Source organism: Rhipicephalus sanguineus, chromosome 1 (genome assembly GCF_013339695.2).
Source record: "Rhipicephalus sanguineus isolate Rsan-2018 chromosome 1, BIME_Rsan_1.4, whole genome shotgun sequence".
In the NCBI taxonomy this organism is placed as follows: domain Eukaryota; kingdom Metazoa; phylum Arthropoda; class Arachnida; order Ixodida; family Ixodidae; genus Rhipicephalus; species Rhipicephalus sanguineus.
The window spans coordinates 229251264-229269729 of record NC_051176.1 but is presented as its reverse complement, the minus strand read 5'-3'; the positions used below and the strand labels follow the sequence as shown (position 1 = coordinate 229269729).

General features: G+C 40.9%; 2 protein-coding genes across 2 annotated transcripts in view; one reads left to right on the top strand and one right to left on the bottom strand.

Moving 5' to 3' along the window:
- LOC119373804 (E3 ubiquitin-protein ligase MARCHF6) overlaps positions 1 to 14010 on the bottom strand; it is a 78829-nt gene extending 64819 nt beyond the window's left edge. The window contains exons 1-3 of the mRNA XM_037643862.1: positions 13881 to 14010; positions 8068 to 8164; positions 398 to 471 (exon numbers count right to left, since the gene is read on the bottom strand). Of these exons, the coding sequence (XP_037499790.1) occupies positions 398 to 471; positions 8068 to 8164; positions 13881 to 13902 (193 nt within the window). The 5' untranslated portion in view covers positions 13903 to 14010. The remainder of the gene's footprint in view (positions 1 to 397; positions 472 to 8067; positions 8165 to 13880) is intronic.
- A 1355-nt stretch (positions 14011 to 15365) lies between these two features.
- On the top strand, positions 15366 to 16028 carry LOC119387751 (NTF2-related export protein 1). The gene has a single exon (XM_037655259.2). It carries the CDS (start codon positions 15500 to 15502, stop codon positions 15926 to 15928), a length of 429 nt encoding a protein of 142 aa, XP_037511187.1. The 5' UTR covers positions 15366 to 15499; the 3' UTR covers positions 15929 to 16028.
- The last annotated feature ends 2438 nt before the right edge of the window (positions 16029 to 18466 follow it).

Sequence of the window (18466 nt, the reverse complement as noted above, 5' to 3'; positions counted from 1 at the left end):
AACAGTATAAGGAAAAACCAATGCTTAAGTTCAGCATTCAAAGAATCATGAAGAATAGTTCTGTTCGATGAAAAGAAATGTTAAACATTTTACTACACTTTTTGGGATGGCTTCCTTTCATTATTTTTGCACTATGTACTTTTTTTCATGGGGACAAGACCGGTACTGGTGATGAACAAAAGCAAAAGTTTACACACTGAAGTGCAACTTGAGTTCTCATTCACCACCAGTTCCATATTGTCCCTGTCAGAAAAGTAGGTAGCAAAAGAACAATAAACCACTATCAACTAGTTGATTTCATCGCTTTTTTAAACGGCTTCCTCATGCCACGTAAAAATACATGGCACACAGAATACATAATAAGAGCATACAATGAAAGTCCAATTCAAAAACTCACTTGGCATAAAGGAGAACCGGTGGTTGCAGAGTTCACAGTATTCTTTTCTGCTGTACTTCAGCCACTGAACCAGACTGCAAATTATGAATAAAGGAAAGGTTACAAAGCACTCATTTCATGTACACAAACAATGGGCCATAGTGCAAGGTGGCACCTGGTTAACCAAAGTGCAAAGTGATCAATCATGCTCTAATCTTCAGCCAGTCTTTCTATACCAAGCCAGCTTAAGGGGGGACACTGGCCTTAGAGATGACAAATCATGAAAAAAATCAGTTTTCTGAATATAGTATTTTTGTAACATAGAGGCATTACCGCAAGTGCTGACCAAGTTTCTTACATCTTGAATTGATATTTCAGCCCCAACAGCAACTTATATCACCAAGACAAGCTATATTTCGATTGAGAACAAGCACGAAAAATGGGCTCTTTTATTGACGTGCTGCTCTGAATCCCGTATGCTGCAGCAGTAGGCATGCAGGTTATGTCCCTGGTGGCGACTAATCATCTAACAAAAATATTTTAATATCTTTTATTACATGTGGTTTAATATGAGCTTTATCTGTTTTCTTGCATTTTCTCAAAACAAGCTTTTACTCACCCCGCTTGTTTGGTGCGACAATTGCTCAAGCTCTAGAATAGCTACAGCTGTAACATTTTTTGCTGTATGAAGCTAAATGCATAAAGCTTGAAATGCTGCAAGCAGATTCTTTCTTTTCTTCTTCTATAATTTTTTAACCTGCCTTTGTTCTTGATCGTTAGTAGCTGTACTGTAAACACTAAATTTCAATGGGCTGCTAAATTGCTAATTGTTGTTGGATTTGAAAACTGCTTGCAGCAGTTCAATTCTATTCATTCTGCTTTCCACTCATGCATTAAACATAACTTTCTGCCAAGTTTATTATTATCTATTGTCTCACCAAATAATAGTAATTAACATTTAATTATCTCAATCATTATTTGAGCCAAAGAAAAAATTTCTGCACTTTTATAATCAGCACAAAAAAATACATATATATCTGTGCTTTTTAATTGAATCTTATCAGAAAATGAACAGCACAGCCCCAGGTACCATGTCCCCCCTTAACACAAGCTATGGAGCTGTAAATTGGTTCAAAAGCAGCATTCTGTTAGCACCTGTGTACCAAACCCTCTAAAAAGTATCAAGAGGCTTGTAGTGCCAATGGCTTTCCATCCCAGCACAAGCATGCTGTACCTGCACAGGCTCTGCATTTAAAACATTTACTCTAACCTCAGCCAGCCTTGATACAATGCGTATACTACTAAAAAGAGAAAGTTGCATAAAAATAAAAGGAAAGGCTCTGCTAAAGTCACGATGAGCTCTGCTAAAATAAGGCAACCATGAAACAAGCATAAATTAAAGTTAACTATATACCGTTGCATATTCGACACTAGTCGCAATCTTTTTTGTGGTTACATGACATTTGAAATAATCATACTTATGTCATACAACCACGCCCTGCTGCTCTGTGCACTGACAACTTTGACTCCTCATCACTTTCTCTTTTCGAAAATTCACTGCCCCTCTTGTTCAACTGTACAGCCACCCATTTTTTTTAACCTGGACGCGCGAGCATCCACCGCCGAGTTGATAAGCGCCGTACAACAGAGCACAGCGGCGACATGAACAAGAATACGCGCATGTGCGCTATGAACAGTCTGCGCAGTTGTCGTCTGCTAGGCTTTTCCGGGAACCAGACACAAGCCCCGCTTTTTTTTAGCACCGCTATCATCATCCTGTCTTTTCTTGTCTGAACAATGCCATCAAGTTATATAGAAAAGATCTAGTGGTCGTGCTTCAGATGGTTGGGATGTGATTACACCCGCTAATTATACTACATGCATATCAGCAATTACACTATGTGCATATCACATACAAAGTAATGCTATGTTGATTTATTAGTTTATGGCCTCTATAATTAATACTTTCCTAATTAGGATCGTGCTAAGGAAGACAATAATAAATAGGCCTTGTTTCTTCATTACTATGACCCTAACTTGCAAGGTCTTAATTAGCCTGATCTTAATTAGAAGTCTTAATATCATGGTCCTAATTAGCAAGTTATTAATTTGCATGATCTTAATATGCACGATTCTAATCAACAATGTTCTAATTAGGTGGGACTTAATTAATGAGGTCTTAATTATATGATCTTATTTAACAAGGCCTTATTAACAGTTTTAATTGGTGTGGTCTTTATTAGCATGATTATGACACTGCTTGGCTTAATTAGCTTGATCTTAGCATAGCTTCGCTTTATTGGCTTGACTAAACATGAAGGCTGACGAAGAACATGGAGAAAACGAAGAGGGCCAGAGAGCGCGCTGGCCGCTGATAATAGTTTCTTGTCGACTCCGCACGACACAACGAAAAGCTGAACAGTACCGTTTTAAAAATGCTGATACGCACGTAGTATAATCAGCGTGTGTTATCACATCCCATCCATCTCAAGCGCGAGCACTTGACCTTTTCTTTATAACTTGATGGCAGCATTCAGAAATGAAAAAAAAAAAAGGATGATAGAAAAGAAAAAATAAAGGATAAGAGCGGTGCTCAAAAGAAGCAGGGGCAGACGACAGCTGCCCAGGACTACTGAGAGCGCGCATGCACATATCCTCGTTCGTTTCGCTGCTGCGCTCCATTGTACGGTGCTTATCAACTCGACGGTCGACGCTCGCACGTTCAGGTTAAAAAACGTGGGTGGCTGTACATGTATGAAATGCAGAACTTTAAGAAAGCTCATAAAATTAGATGGCATGAATATGTTCAACATGGCTTCTATTTAATTCCACATCTCTCCAAGAATGTGCATATGATGTAACTCTTCAATGTTAGCTGTTGGCCTTCTCTCTGTAACTTGACGTAACTCTAATTGCAGATAGTGACATCAAGCAGTAGCAACAGATGCCTCACTTCTTGAAGACCCGCATTAAATGTGATACTATCAAAGAAAGGCCACTTTGAAGATATTATATGAAACAATCAGATAAATATTACTGGTTTAAGCTCTAGCAAATGTGCTATATCACTTCCCAACTCCTCTTGAGGTGTTTTAATAGCAGGATACACCTTTCAACTATGAGGAGCTCATTAATCATAAAAAATTAGACCAGCTTGCTGAGGGTATCTCGATTTTGGTGACCAAGAGTGACTATAATTACAATCCGGACCCTGCTGAAGACAAACAGCAGATTCAATATAATTTTTTAGTTAGCCTGCAATTTTTAACAATAAAAAATTATGTTGGCAAAAACATTCATCAATGACACTTGCTAATGGAGCATGAACACCATTCGTGCAATAATGCTTTTAAAATAGATGATGCATCGGGCTTGTTGAGCCTTAGCAAACTAATAAAAACACAAAAGACCAGTTCAGGTCATCCAAAGTAGCTTCCAGTGTTGGTAGAGTCCTGCAAACAATAGTATGTGTATCCGCACTTTGTACATTGCATTAGGAGCCTGTTGATGGTGAATTTCTTCAATAGAGGTATGCATTTTTGTTGTGCATGATGCTGCACTCAACATCAAAATGGCAGCCTTCTGAGTAGATTAAACAGCTTGTCTAGTGATGCTCCAAAGAATAAAAAAAGAGAGAGAAAGAAAACATGCAAATTAAAAGCTTTGTCCCATCAACAATACAAACCAGCTCGAGTATAACACAATACTTTACAAAACGAGAAAGCAATGAGAATAATCCAAATGATGAAAGTACTGCGCATGCGTGCTCACAATTGAAATGACTGAGGCTACCCATATACTTCGGCTTTGTTTCTTTTCACTAGCACTTCTAGTATGAATCGCTTCACTAGATAAGGTTCAAATGCCCTGACAGAGAGAAGTCTTTTTGTCGAAGCATTGGCTCCAGTGACATTCCTAGTTCAACAACTTATCAATGGATGAGGGATGAGGGCATCACAGTTACTTTAAGACTCTATTGCTCCAACCAATTCAGAGACTAATCACAATTAGACAGTATCATGGGAAACATCAGCACATGGCCAGGCCCAGAACAGCTTGGAAGCCAACCAACACAAGCAAACTTTTGCCATTTCTTGCATCAAATAACAAGGAACCGAGAAACCTGACATCAAAATCAATTGGTCAAATTGAGAAATTCTTCACCCACACCAAGTTTTGGCAATGCAATAAGAGAGACAGGTTCCTGCTTATGGTGAAATTTTTACACTTCGTACATAATGAAGCACTAGATGACTGGCACCCAAATCTCAGAACTTGAAAGTAGCAGCTTGTCCCAAGACTGGTCAACAAACAGACTGGTCAGCACTGTGCATGCCAGAACAAAATGTGTCAGCTGATAGGGAGCCTACTACCCCTTGCCTTTCCAGAATATAGAACTAGCCAAGCAACAAGTTTTACTGAGCTCCCTTGTAAGTACAGACTCCTTCGTAAACAGTTCGTCCACCTTAGAGATGCCCATTTCACAAAAATTTGCAATTCAATGCGAAGCCACAAGTGGATATGTTTGGAATGTTGTGTTGTAGAAAAGGTTCTGTTGATTCCCAAAGAAAATGTTACATGGACCCATGTCGTCTTACCTCATGAGTCCTCTGTTGGGTAAAGGCTAGTGTATGACATTGAACAACTACTAAAGCTCTCCAGAGATTTGTCACACACACATTGCACACAAGACCAACGTACAAAGGACAGCCAGATCCAATCAGAAGGACATGCAAAGCTTTCAACCCAGAAAACTGCAAGAGGTCAGACTGCAGTGTGCCGGAGAGGAAACTGCATATCCTTCCAAATTTGGGACTTTCCTGAATAGTGTACATTCATTACAGCTAGACATTTAGAAAGGCAAAGTAGTTATCATGCCAGAAATAATCATGGATTACAACACTTGCTATGAGTGCAGTCAGTGAGAATGATCAAAAGCACTTTTAATGCCCAAGCGAATGAGATGGCCCAAACATTTAACAAAAAAATTTGTTTCACCACCTGCTTGACATATCATATGTTTGTGCTTTGCAGAAAGAGCAGGAATTATACCACACCTTATCTTTAGGCTCAGCTTCACAGAGATATACATGCAAAACTGGAACATCCAGCCAGCAGAAAAAAAAAGGAGAAGTCTCCAGTGCCATTTCACAGACTACTTGCTGTCAATAAATGAAAAGCTGACACCAACAAACTGCTATGTCATTTTCCCAAGACCAAGTCATCTCAGGGAGAAAAAAAAAGAAACGAGGATATTGTGTCCTGATAACAACTAAATAGTGTTTCTGCACCTGCATGTCTACCTAACACCTCTCATTTTTGTGCAGGTCAATACATATGCATTTTTTTTTTGTTGAAAATTTATATTCAGAGTGAAACCAGTGCACTTTTGCATAATATTTTATTGATACACTATGTCTTGTTTATGTAAATTTAAGGCATTTTTTTTTTCCTTCCTGAACTCATCTGAGCCATTTACGTGAATTGTTTAAATAGTGAGCTTTCACATGTCTCAGAATTCTGATCCAGCCCTTAGAATGTAAAAAAAAAAGGAGAGAAAAGCTGACATAGTCAATTTCAAGAAATTTTGCTCTTCAATAGTAGATGACAAAAAGGAGATCCCTGCTCCAAAATAATTAGATGAATGTATCATGTGATCCAAAATGCATCACTTGGGAGAAAATAATCTAAAGAGTAGAAAAAGGCAGTGATTGTCCTTGTCTGTTCTTCGGTTTAAGTCATTGCCCCAAGTTACACTTCCAGTTTGGATGCTGCAATACCAACTAGCTCAAGGGGAGACATGCATACCTGCCAATCTAGGGATTTCAAAAATCAGAAACTTCGTGGTGACACGCATGCACACACACACACACACATACACACACTTTTTTTTTTTTTTTGCTTCTGGTTGCAGTAACTTCATACCGTGCTCTGAATGGTTGCAGTAACGCCTTTAGACACCAGTGATCATGCAGGTATTCATAATTATAGCGTGCGAGTGTAATTATTAGACAATGACCCTTGGAATCCCCAAGACTTGTGTAGCCCCTTCTCACACTTAGCACGCTTCACCGCATAACATTGTATGACTGCGAAGCTAACTGCATGCGCTGCAGTGTTGTGTTATTGAGAGTTCGTCATCGAGATAAAGATAACATGCCCAATCGTAAAAAACCAGGCCACACACAAACACGGTGGCCTCCCCTCGCTTTGCATCAGTGAGCAGAGGGAAGGGTTACACAGCAAGCTGTGGGGGTTCCTCAAGGAGAGAAAATTTGTATAACAGCTGTCTTGCTATTTTCATTTCAGGTGGGGTTGGGTCCCGTTATCGAGAGATTTATGGACGCGCCCATACAAGTGGGAATACTGGTCAGAAATCGGGAGTCTCCCGGGCAAATCGGGAGAGTTGGCAGGTATGGGCGTGGCACTCTAAAGTTGTTTTTTAATTTCTTGATCGATACTAACTAAACTTGCTGTGTTTATGTATTTTGAGTGCCGATTTCAAATATGAAATTATTTTTCTAGTACAATGTGTAGCTTTAAATGTAAAGCATTTCTTAATGAACCAACGCCACTTTGAGCGTATCCATCTATCTAACCACCTATGATATTGTGCTCTTGTGGCCATTTCATTAACTTGATGTACCAAAATTGATATGGCATGACATGAGTGTATGACTAACATAAATGACAGATCTTAACATGAAAATTATGACATGCATGTCACGTACACCGTGATTTACATGACATAGTCTTGGTGCTCTATGGCCATTTCATAAACTTGATATATGCCAAAATTGGCATGGCATGACTGTGACAAACATAAATGACAGGTCATTCATGGTATACAGGGTTTTACTGTAAATTGGGTCTGGTAAAAATAATTTACTGATGCGATCAGGACTTATCAGTAAAATTCTTGAAATAGTTGCCTTGGGTGTCAATACACTGCTTCCAATGTGATTCCCTTGCTAAAAGACTCCCTGAAAGACAGCTGCCACAAACTCTTTCAGAGACTCTGTGACAACCCATTGAATGGCGGGAACACCTTCTTAACGGTGACCTTTCAGGCTTCTCCTGAGCTTTGGGAACAGGAAGAAGTCTCCCGGGCTTACATCAGGGACGATGCAGTCCTGATGCGGGCCTGGCAGACCTCTTCAAAGCCATTTATAGCACAAGAAATTAGGATGTTTTAATTATGACCAAAATAGTGAAGTTGGAGAACAAACTTGGCTTTGCTAGTCAAACAAATGCTTTACATTTTAAAAACAGTGGCCACCATAAATTGCCATAAACATTCAAACTCATGGCCCACTGCAGCAGGGCGTAAGTGGGAGCTGAGAACACTGCGCTATTGTGCAGCACTAACACTTGGTAATTTATTATGAGTTTCGCTCCCCACACAGCCTCGAGAGTATTGGCATCGGGATACAAATCAAAAGCTACAGCAGGCAAAGCAGCATTGGACAATGATAGTGTGTGCATTGGAAAGGACTTGTTCTTCATAAGATGGCAGCGCCTATCCCGATAACTTACTGCTTTCATGGTAAACAAGTACAGAGCCAGAGGAATTGCTAAAATATGCCAAATTATTATAAGAGAATTAATAAGACAAAGTGATGTGCCCAGAAATGATCCATTCACTGTGCAGCCTCAGTCTCAAAAATACCAGAACATGTGACATAACTCACCAATCTTGGTGGATGTACTTGATGCTTCCAGTGCAGATGCATGGATGGAACAATGGCTTGTCGGGTGCCCCTTCCGAGCGACATACCCGACAGATGTCTGCAACAAAAGAGAAACAGCAATTCAATGCCTATATCCAATGCTGGTTGTGGTATCTGCAAGACAGACTGAAACTGGGTTCCTTCCAAGACAAATGCTTTACACTCATTTACTGGTTTCAGTTTATGTCACAACCATTTAAAAATGACAACAGTGGGAATGACAAACCACTGAAAAATGAACCGCTGTTAGGGATTTTCACTGCATGCTAAAGTGGTGGATTACGCACAGTGAGAACAACACCAACACCATGCACCAAGGTAGCCACACTTATGCCCAAGAAGAAAAGTGCTCTTCTCCAAACTGCTCTGGCATTAAAATGTCCCATGATCTTTACTAACCTATATACTTTGCACCTGTTAGATCATATTGCAGAAATTTTTATTTTTGTGTCAGAAATTGGGATTTTTTTTGTACCAGAAATGCCACAACAAGCACCAAATACAATACACAATGCAGATGTAGGCATATTTTATAATGATCCTAGTTTGTTTGTGTGCATGCACATGCACACGTGTATAAGAGAGAAATAATGAACTGAAATACAATATATTTCTAGCAGCTCAAACTATGCAGTATAAGTTTCTTTAAAATTTGCAAACGTTATGCATAACTTACTAAAGGCGCTGGATCCCAAAGTGCACCTACTTTTATGCCTACTTTTGCCTCACGTAGTATTTAGGAGTTTGACACAATCGGAAAGAATGCCTTCCTTCTTCCTTGTGCCACTTGGCTTTATATCCATTTACCTTCCTTCAGTGTTTGTATAGCTTTCATACAGAAAAATTCAAAGGTATTCAAGGACTTCCCAGACCCCATCAAAGCTTTTTCAAGGTTACAGAGCAGCACCCAATGTAGCACTTCCTTACCATATAGCAATGTTTCCAAAACACTACAGCTTGTTTCACTGCACTAGGGACATGAGAACTGTGTTGGAAATATCCAACCTTGCTGGGACTTTATTGTATTGAATGATGTTCCACAGTTCTCGCACTTTACTTCTCAAAGTACTTCACAAACACTGGCACGGGTCCAATGAACTTCACTTTCGTGCACCTCTTGCTCATCAAAAAGAGTGCAGGAGGTTTGACCATGAAGTCCTCGATAGATAAACCAAGAGATAAAAAGAAACAGGCAAACTGACTAATGGGGAAGTGAAATGAACAATAGTGTTAGGCCAGAGAAAAGTAAACAGAGGAAAGAAGCCAGCACGAAGCTCTGGTGTCACCCTCTCCCAGTGCTGTTTTCCAGTTTTACTTGTGCACTTGTAGAGGCTTTAAATTTACAGTCAAACCCAGATACATCAAAGACGAGAATACGGAATTACTGTCCATATAGAACAGCAGGAACACCCCCAGGAAATTCTGTGTAAAGTATAGCACTGCATTAAGCATGAGGAAAGTTAACCACCACTTTAACTGCGGCCCTGCAAGTGAAATTCTCAAAAATGTACCAAAGTCATCGCGTCACTGGAAACATTCCTGCCGACAAAACAGTACCATTCTTGCATATGCTTCCAATCAAGGCATTGAATTTGAGGGGAATGATATGCCACAGAGAAAAAATGAGCAAGGTGTGCGCATCAAAATACAAAACAAGCGCCTTGTTTGCACTGCATAATGGCAAACTCACTTAAAGGGGTGGTGCCATCAAATTTCGAGGCTATAACAAGCCTGTTAGGGGTTTCCTCTGTATGCAAGGACACTCCACACGAAGGGTCGGACACAGCAAACGTTTAGAATATATTTTAATTCACTTTCAAAGTGTACCTAAATGCCCATTCTCCCGATCAAAACCCATCGCTAGCGCGCCAACACTGACGTAGATCTGTAGGATGGACAACGAAAGTTGTAGCGACGTCACACCAGATCTGATGTAGTGATGTGAGTGACCTGCGGACCTCCGCAACGTACGTACCGGCTGTAGTGAACTAGAATATATTCTAGTTCACTATAGTACCGGCAAAGCATCGGTTGCTACATCACTCGCCGAGTTTCGATCGTTTTCTGGCTAAGTGCGTCACAGCCTTGTGTGGTCACGTGACCACGCCTCCTACACTTCTACGTCACTGCCCAACCTCGGCACCCAGAAACCGAAACCGAAAGTTGTCCACATCAAAAGGCGATATTAAATTATTTAGCGAGAATGCATGAATCTTGGTGCGTGCATCGTTTTTCCTGGAGCTATAGGAAACGCTTACAGCAAAGAACGCGCAAGCCAGAAACATGGTGGCACCACCCCTTTAATACTCAACACTGCAATACAGGTGAAGCATATAAATAGCAGTAAAGGTAAAGGTAAAAGTAAACGCCAAGTTAACAAGAAACTGCAGTTTTAGTAACAAGGCCAGAATATAAATCACATGAAAAATTCCCAACTAGAATTTTTGCGAATCTAGCATGACTAGGAAGAAGAAAAGAGTAGCACAAAATAAACAAGACTGAGATAAACACACAAGAAAAGGGCATACTCATCTTATTCTTGTTTATTTTGAGCACTGTTTTCCTTTTCTCAGTCATGAATCAACTTCCAGCAAAATGTTCTACACTGAGTGATTAGAACGCATTTAAAAATTTGCAGCATGGTCACATGCATTGGAATTCCAATAGTACTCAGTATAGAAGAGTATAGAATTTTGACATATGTTGAAGCGCCCTAACATCAACAACTGCCATCTGTATCTCCTATTCTGAAAGAATCACAGAATCAAAACTAGAAACTGAAAAATACAATATTAATGGACAGCTCGTCTTACTAGAAGCCTCACCGAACTCTACTATTAACCATTCATTGCCGATGCTAAGTATTGTGCCAAAGGGCATGGTACTATTACCCCTCTGCCCAAAAACAGGCTTTATAGCCACTAAAACCCTGAAGGCAAACAGTGAATGTGAACAGTTACTGTTCAATGGGTGGTACAGAAGCAGAATAAGCATCATTCACAGGGGCAAGGTAGAAAGAATCACAAGTACATTGCACTGTAATCACAAGGGTACCTGTACATGCTTGTCATTCTGAGCAAAGAAAAAGCAATGTAACCTCAAACAGTCCCCATGTATGTATACTGTCCCAGCCAACTCAGGCCAAGATTTAAAAAAAAAAACGTGCACTAGAAAAGTTGGACCTGCTGTATATCAGTGGTAGTCGTGCGTAATTAAAACGTGTAGTTTTTTTCATTACTAAGTATTAATTACTTAGGTAGTCAACTTTAATTAGCCATCTTTTTCATTCTTGCTTAGATCAGTAAAATATTAACTTTAAGTTATAGGCCACCTCAAATAACCTCAGAATCAAGTAGTTATTTTGTGCTGAAATTTGCCCGGTTGTTTTTCTGAGAAAAAACAAAAGCGTGCAAAACATGCCAAATATGAAATAGACACACACTCGCTGCACCACTACTCAAACGCTTCCAAGCATTCTTTCACTGATACACAACTGCATTTGTTTATCGCCGCATTGCAAAGGGCTTCGCACTCTTTCATGGATGCGGCATAAAAACACGCCGCTAACGCATGAATTGTTTTGATTTTGCATACTTCAATACTAATTTTGCAAAAAAACTTTGAGGAACAAGTAAGAAACTGGTAACCATCACAGATTACAATGGCATAGGTCCACTACAAGGCGATATGTTATTGATTATTCTCCTTGTTTTCTACAAGTCATGCATCTTGATGTACAGGCTGTTTTACACTTAGGGGAGAACTCGAAGCACATTGTGATGCGCTCCAAGTTTTCCCTTAAGTGTGAACCAGCCTGTACATAATAATTAAAGACGCAATGAAAGTTTTAACAAGTGAACATGCATGAGCCAGTGTTAATATCTGCAAACTTATTATATTCCAGAATTGAAAAGAGTGAATGACAAGCCCAAATCTACTTTATCCGGTAACCCTGGTACGTACAGATCTTGTGACTAATAGATACCTTAAAATGCAAGTCTCACAAAAAGAGTTGTGAGTGTACGAAACTCGAGCATTCGTTTCATTTCACAATTCAATTGATGAATTTCTACTTGACTCACATGACCAAATGAACCAAATTTCTCGATACTAGGTCTAATGCGCTATAATGCATATCAACAAATTCATCCTTTAAATCGAATCATGAAGGACAAATAATGCTACTTTGGCCTGCGTGCTATGTTGCAGTTTTTGTTGCTCGCTTGAACCCTGCTCTACCTTTACTATTCCATTATATTCACTTTAAAAGTAAAAGGGGAAAGGTGATTACACAATGCGCTTTCAGATGTCATTACATTTGAAACTGCACTGGGTAATCATTGCACTAAATATATATTACAAAGATTTGCATGTCTTACTTATTGTGAAACGCTCCTTGAGCCTATAGGCTTGAAAATATAGACGTATGGTACACTCACAATAGAGAGACAACAAAAAAGACAAAAATAGTAGCTTAGGCAAAGGTCACTACGAAGTTGGAAGTGATGTGGTTGAGTTAGCGACAAACTTTGAAATTAAGAACACAAAGCTTGTTAGTGCTCTATGAACACTCAATCACACGCACAATTTCAGTAAAGTTATATGAACGATTAACTTTCACGCTCACTCAGCGCGGCAACAATGCAAAGGAGGCCCGACTTTTGTTAAGCGGATGCACAACAGGTGTCACATGACGTCACGCAGCCTATCAAACGCAGAACGCTCTTCTGCCCAGGCTCTGTGGACCGACTTCATTAGGCGACATGATTAGGCTGTTGCGCGCGCTTACTCCCGTGCACTTTCCTTAAGCTCGCTACGTGCGCCAGGAGTGCAACAATGCCATTCAAGCGTCTGACCGTCGTACGAAGACCGCAAGGCGTCCGCGCGAAACGACCCGCACAAAGGGCACGACAAGCACGATATCGCTACAACGGTAATGGGGAGAAGCAACAGTTTCGAACGAAACGCGCTTTCCAAAAATTTTCGTGCAATGAATCCTTTTCACACGGCCTCAACGGACCAACGCAAGAGCTGACAAACACATCGCGCTAACGCATGCCAGCGGTTGCTTGCTGTTGGCAAGGCTACATGTATATATATATATAGATTTTTTTTTTCACTTCGGTGTTTAACGAGATGTTTTGTGTGTTGCCTGTGGACTGCGACCGACAGAAACACCCCGGCGTAGCAGGCTCACAGCACACTTCCACAGAAGCACAGCTGTTTTCAATTTATACGTGAAGTCATGCATGAAGCTCCACGAACGCTAATATAAAGTGCACCTGGGGCATAAGACCAAGTTCTGCGTGATTTTTAAGCTTTTATTATTTCAATGAGGTACCTATATGTTGCGGCAATTGGAAACAGTGGAATTAAAGTATACTTAAAGCCTTTCCAAAACAACTTCCACAGACCTGGACCCAGAAAGTTCGCCACCAGCTGACAGCTTGTAATTACATACGTCAGTAACTATCCTAGCGTAAGTTATTCCTGGCATGCATATGCAGTGGTGAGTGCGAAGATAAAGCATGGCAAGTGCAATCATATTTTATACCATTTGTGACGCCGTACTCAAGCTGTGCTATGTAATACTGCTATGCGCTACCTGGATTTAAGCCTACCGTTGAAAGGCTGTAAAACGTCATATACCAATAACTATTCAATTTTCTTCATACAATGAGGATTCTGTACGCTTTCGGATGAACTGACAATGGCCCTAGCAGAAAAAAAGACGGCTAATACGCGTGAAAACGAAGCGTTTCTTCAGCGCTCACCTTGAAGCTGGGAATCGTCCATGTTGGTATATGACGTCAGGTCCGGAAATAAACAACTTTAAGTAAAACCATATCCGGCTCACCTAGGCTCCATAAAAATCTTGATAATATGAAAACCTATCAAAATCACGTTACCGCCGGCAATATTACTGCCTATGCAATAGTCAGCTCAACAAGAAAACATTGCCTTGAGCAGGTTCCATTCATAGCGTTCGTCGCATGCAATATTTACCCTGATTACCCTGATTGAAGCAACGCTAAAAAGCGCAAAAGGAAGGAAAAGGGGGTGGGGGTCAAAAAAATGTTTTCCCGATATTACACCGATTAGAACACGCACTGTCATCTGGCCTTTTTTTCTTGCTTCATAAAAAACCTGACGTAACTTTTTTTTTTCTTTGTCGTGTGTGTGTGTGTGTGTGTGTGTGTGTGTGTGTGTGTGTGATCTCAGAAGTCCAAGCTTTTCAGCTTTTCCTATAAAAGTTGCGCTATCAAGCCTCCATGATGAGCTGCTTGCTGCGTTATGCACGTAAATTCCTTCCTCTATGGCGCGTCAGCACAAAGAGATATAAACTTTCCTCCATTGCTCAACAAGAAGCAATGTGCACGGAAATAATTGATAATAACAGTACGTGTACTATGTGCTATGTATAATAGAATGCAAGAGCGATATAATATCTCTGCAGTTAGTTTCTGAGCGCAACTAAAGAAAGAGCTTCCATGGATATCCCGGCCGCTGATAAGCCCTATATCTTGCACAAAAGAAAAAAAATATTAAAGTTCCGTGGTCGTATGGAGGCAAGAAATAAATGACACCCTGGCCTGGACAGGGTATCATGTTGCAGGCCACCCAAACAATAAAACTTTAGCACAAAATATGCATGCACTTCTTTCGTGTTCATGCGGTCGGAGTTTCCCACAAGAGCATTTTGCATGGAAAAACTGCGGTTACAACATCCCAGTTTACATCACTGACCTCAGTGGTTTACATTGGTTAGAAGTTCAGGGGAAGATGGCGGCCTTAAGATATGAAAAATCGTTGAACAGGTCGAACCGTTCGCTCCAGCGACATATGCCCTGTGCAACGATTCCTCATCACAAGCAAATATCTTTACAGTGATCACAGTGATTACAGTGCGTCTGTCCAAATTCGCGCCTCGACACATGCTTGAAGCAATTATTTTACTCGCATGCGGCCGAAGCGATAGCGGGAACCGAAACTATACCATTAATTGACGTGAAACTGTGCATAAACCATGCATATACTGTGGACCATATAGCGATGTTTCGCTGCTTATAACAACAGATATGCAACAGATCTTGAAGGCTGCCCTTTTGATGAGTGCGCGCGCGCGCGTACGCGCAGGTACGCGTGTGTGTGTGTGTGTGTGTGTGTGTGTGCGTGCGTGTGTGGTGGCGCTGCATTCGTTACAGAACCGAAAGTATAGTTGCCCGCTGGCGTCAACATGCGCCAACTGTTCAAAACACGGTTCAAACCAGGGTTCACGCGCTCCGAACCCCCATGAACACGAGTAATGTGACAGTACCCTTTCTATGTGGCGGTTGTCAGTATAGGTGAAGCTGTTGCCCTCGTGCGCGCGTGACATTATTCGTCTACCGCAATGGCCGGCCTAAGAGGTCCAGATGCACGCTTTCACCAGCAAGCAGACCAGGCAACTAAAGCTGGAGAAGATTTTGCTAGGCTCTTTTACGACACCCTTGAGAAGCGACGACACCTGCTCGGCAACTTCTTCCTTGACACCGCAAACTTGGTGTGGAATGGCAACCCGTACTGCACCAAGGAAGCTATCGGCAGGTTCTACGAATCGCTTCCGGCTTGCCAGACAGATGTCATCTGTGCCGACGCACAACCCTTTCGTGGTGAATTCGTCCAAGGCCAGACAGCTATACACGTCGTAGTTGCTGGACAGATCAAGTTTTCAGGCAAGCGCTGGGTACCGTACACGGAATCCTTTGTTCTGACGGCTCAAGACAATGTGTGGAAGATTGCTGTGGACACGTTTCGTTTTCAAGAACCTGCACCGATGTGACTGGGCAGACTGTGGTGTTCACTGCGCTTTTTATGTTGTGTGGACGGGTGTATCCACCTTTCATGTATCGAACCATGAGCTTTAAATTAAAAGCCCTGACCTCGAAGCTGGATATCACGAGTTTGTGTCATTGTGCCGTTGAAATCAATGTTGGCTCGCATGCAAATTTTCGTGCAGCATCAGCTATTCATAAATTGCAACATTTTGTACCTTAACAGTACATTATGCGTTTTAATTTCACGTGGAATTAATATCAGCGTCTTTCCAAGTCGTTTTCATAATCAGCACGTGCGCGTCTCTGAGATGCATATTCGCCCAACTAATGGCGGCACGTGTCGTACTTGTGGAGACAAAGTTCTAGTTGCACGTGCTGGGGCTTGTCTATTATGCGTGTTTATATCAAGAGAACTGAGTCTACATTTTCACCATCTTAATGCAAGCAAACTGCGCTTGAACACGCTGTTTACAGATGTGACTAGCCGCCATTAGTTAACTAAATGCCTTGCAGGAAAGCTAGCTTTACAATTATGAAAAAGGTCTATTACGCTACCCGTGTCCGGAAGTTTTTAAAAATTCTGTGTAGCCTAAAGAGCGCACTATATTGCATGCCTCCTGTCTGAACAAAAGCTGAATGTGTCAAAAAGGTGCACTTTCTTCACCCTTCTGTAAAGCTCATTCTGGGTCTTTCTTGAAGCAAAGCAAACATAACTGACAAGCTATAGTATTAAACAGACTGGCATGGCGCTCTTTGGCCCTTGCACCACAAAACATTACCTCATTATCAGCACTAACCAGACAAAGAAATGGGAAAAAGAGGATCATAATAAAAGCATGGTAGCTGGTCAATTATGAATTACCACGTCAGCTCACCAAAATTTGTCTTCTAGTGTAAAACAAAAATTAGATTTTGTTTTTCAGCAGTAACGTGAGCAAGGGACATTGTATGATAAATGCTGATGTCTTAGATATTCATGGCAAAGATGATTAGCGTCTCCAGTTTGTTCATTGTAATTCCAACGTTTTCGTTTCGTGACCCAGGTTTACCCTTGAGAAATATAGAGAGAGCTCTTTATTGAAATACAGAAACTTCTGCTGGATGTATGTGTAGACACCTGCATGCTACTCGACATAGGAATTGGATTTGGGACAGAAAGGCCCTAGAAGAAGGAGTGCTAAAAAGGGAAAAGCAAGAAAATTATTGATTATAGTATTTACATGTGAGATAAAAATGATGGCTGTGATATAGAAAGGTTAGAGTTTATCAATTTTGCTGATGTCTTCAAGGAACATAAAAGAAATTTTATAGCTTAACATTGCTTTGAAGGAGAAGTCATAAGACTCAGTATCTCCCCCTACCCCCCCCCCCCCCCCAACACTTTCAAGATTTAGAGGAGCCTAAAAACCAAACGGGGGCTGTGTTTGTGCCATACAATCATTATGTGTGTGTTGCACCGAATGCTGGTAAACTTGTTTCAATGTTTTGCTATGTAGCCATCACGGTGGCATCTGAAACAGTGTTGCTGATCTCCCATATCCCAATACAAGATAGCTACAAACCATGAAATACTATTTGCTTGAGCATAGGTCAGCCTCTTGGAACACTCAAGAATAACGGAGCATTGTAGAGAATTGGTATACAACCACCTCCGTCCTTTGTGTAATTCACAATCATGATGTATTCTCCACTGTAATGTGTGCGGTTTTCAGTCTTTTTGTCCTTGCGCATCCTCTTCACAGCCAGCTCTACAGAAGGGCCACGACGACTCACTATTTCATTGATTGTGATGGATTCCAAAAGAACAGCACAAAGTGCAGCCAATTACAGTCTACCTAGAAGATTCTACAAAGGACATTGATTGGTGTGCTTAAATTTCAGTGGAGACTCCCAGACACCCATTGATGATTACAGCTTGTAACATGGTGGCCACGTACTACAGGTTATCTTTCTCTTTGTCCCCTTCCCTCGATTTCAATATTTTTAACATTGCTACAGAGAAATCATACAGTGCGGCAGCTTCGCAGTTTGTCACCTTAGATCATCACTGCTCTTGAACAAGGTGTGTTTTCCTTCATAATTTCATTATATTTGATCAGCAGTTATTAAAAGTTTGAATTCATAACCATCATACCTTTTTTTTTCACGCCAATGACTTGGAGTGGTAATTGAGCAAGATGTCCAGGTACATTCTTAGGTCATCCAGTATGAATGTAGTATGTATATGTACACTCCAGTGATTGAAGCAAGGCATTTTCTCCACATGGCCCTAAGTTCCATCCTTGTCTACTGCACTGTTCGCTGCAGCTGAGCTACATCTTTACTTAGCAGAGCAGCATGTCAGGCCCCCAGGAACTTTTATATCAGTTTTTGTAAGGAGGGTTCTTTTTTCAATTTCAGAAAGAACAAGCACGAGAGCTGACATGATTTATTAGCCTGATGATTCATTTAATTTCAATGTATCGCTTAAATACTATAGAATAACAAAACAGACCACTACAGATGTCTAAGCGATGTAGTTCTGTGTAGAAGCAAAACCCTTT

Coding starts and splice junctions, on each gene's coding strand:
- LOC119387751 (XM_037655259.2), top strand. CDS start 15,500: ATGGCCGGCCTAAGAGGTCCAGATGCACGCTTTCACCAGCAAGCAGAC.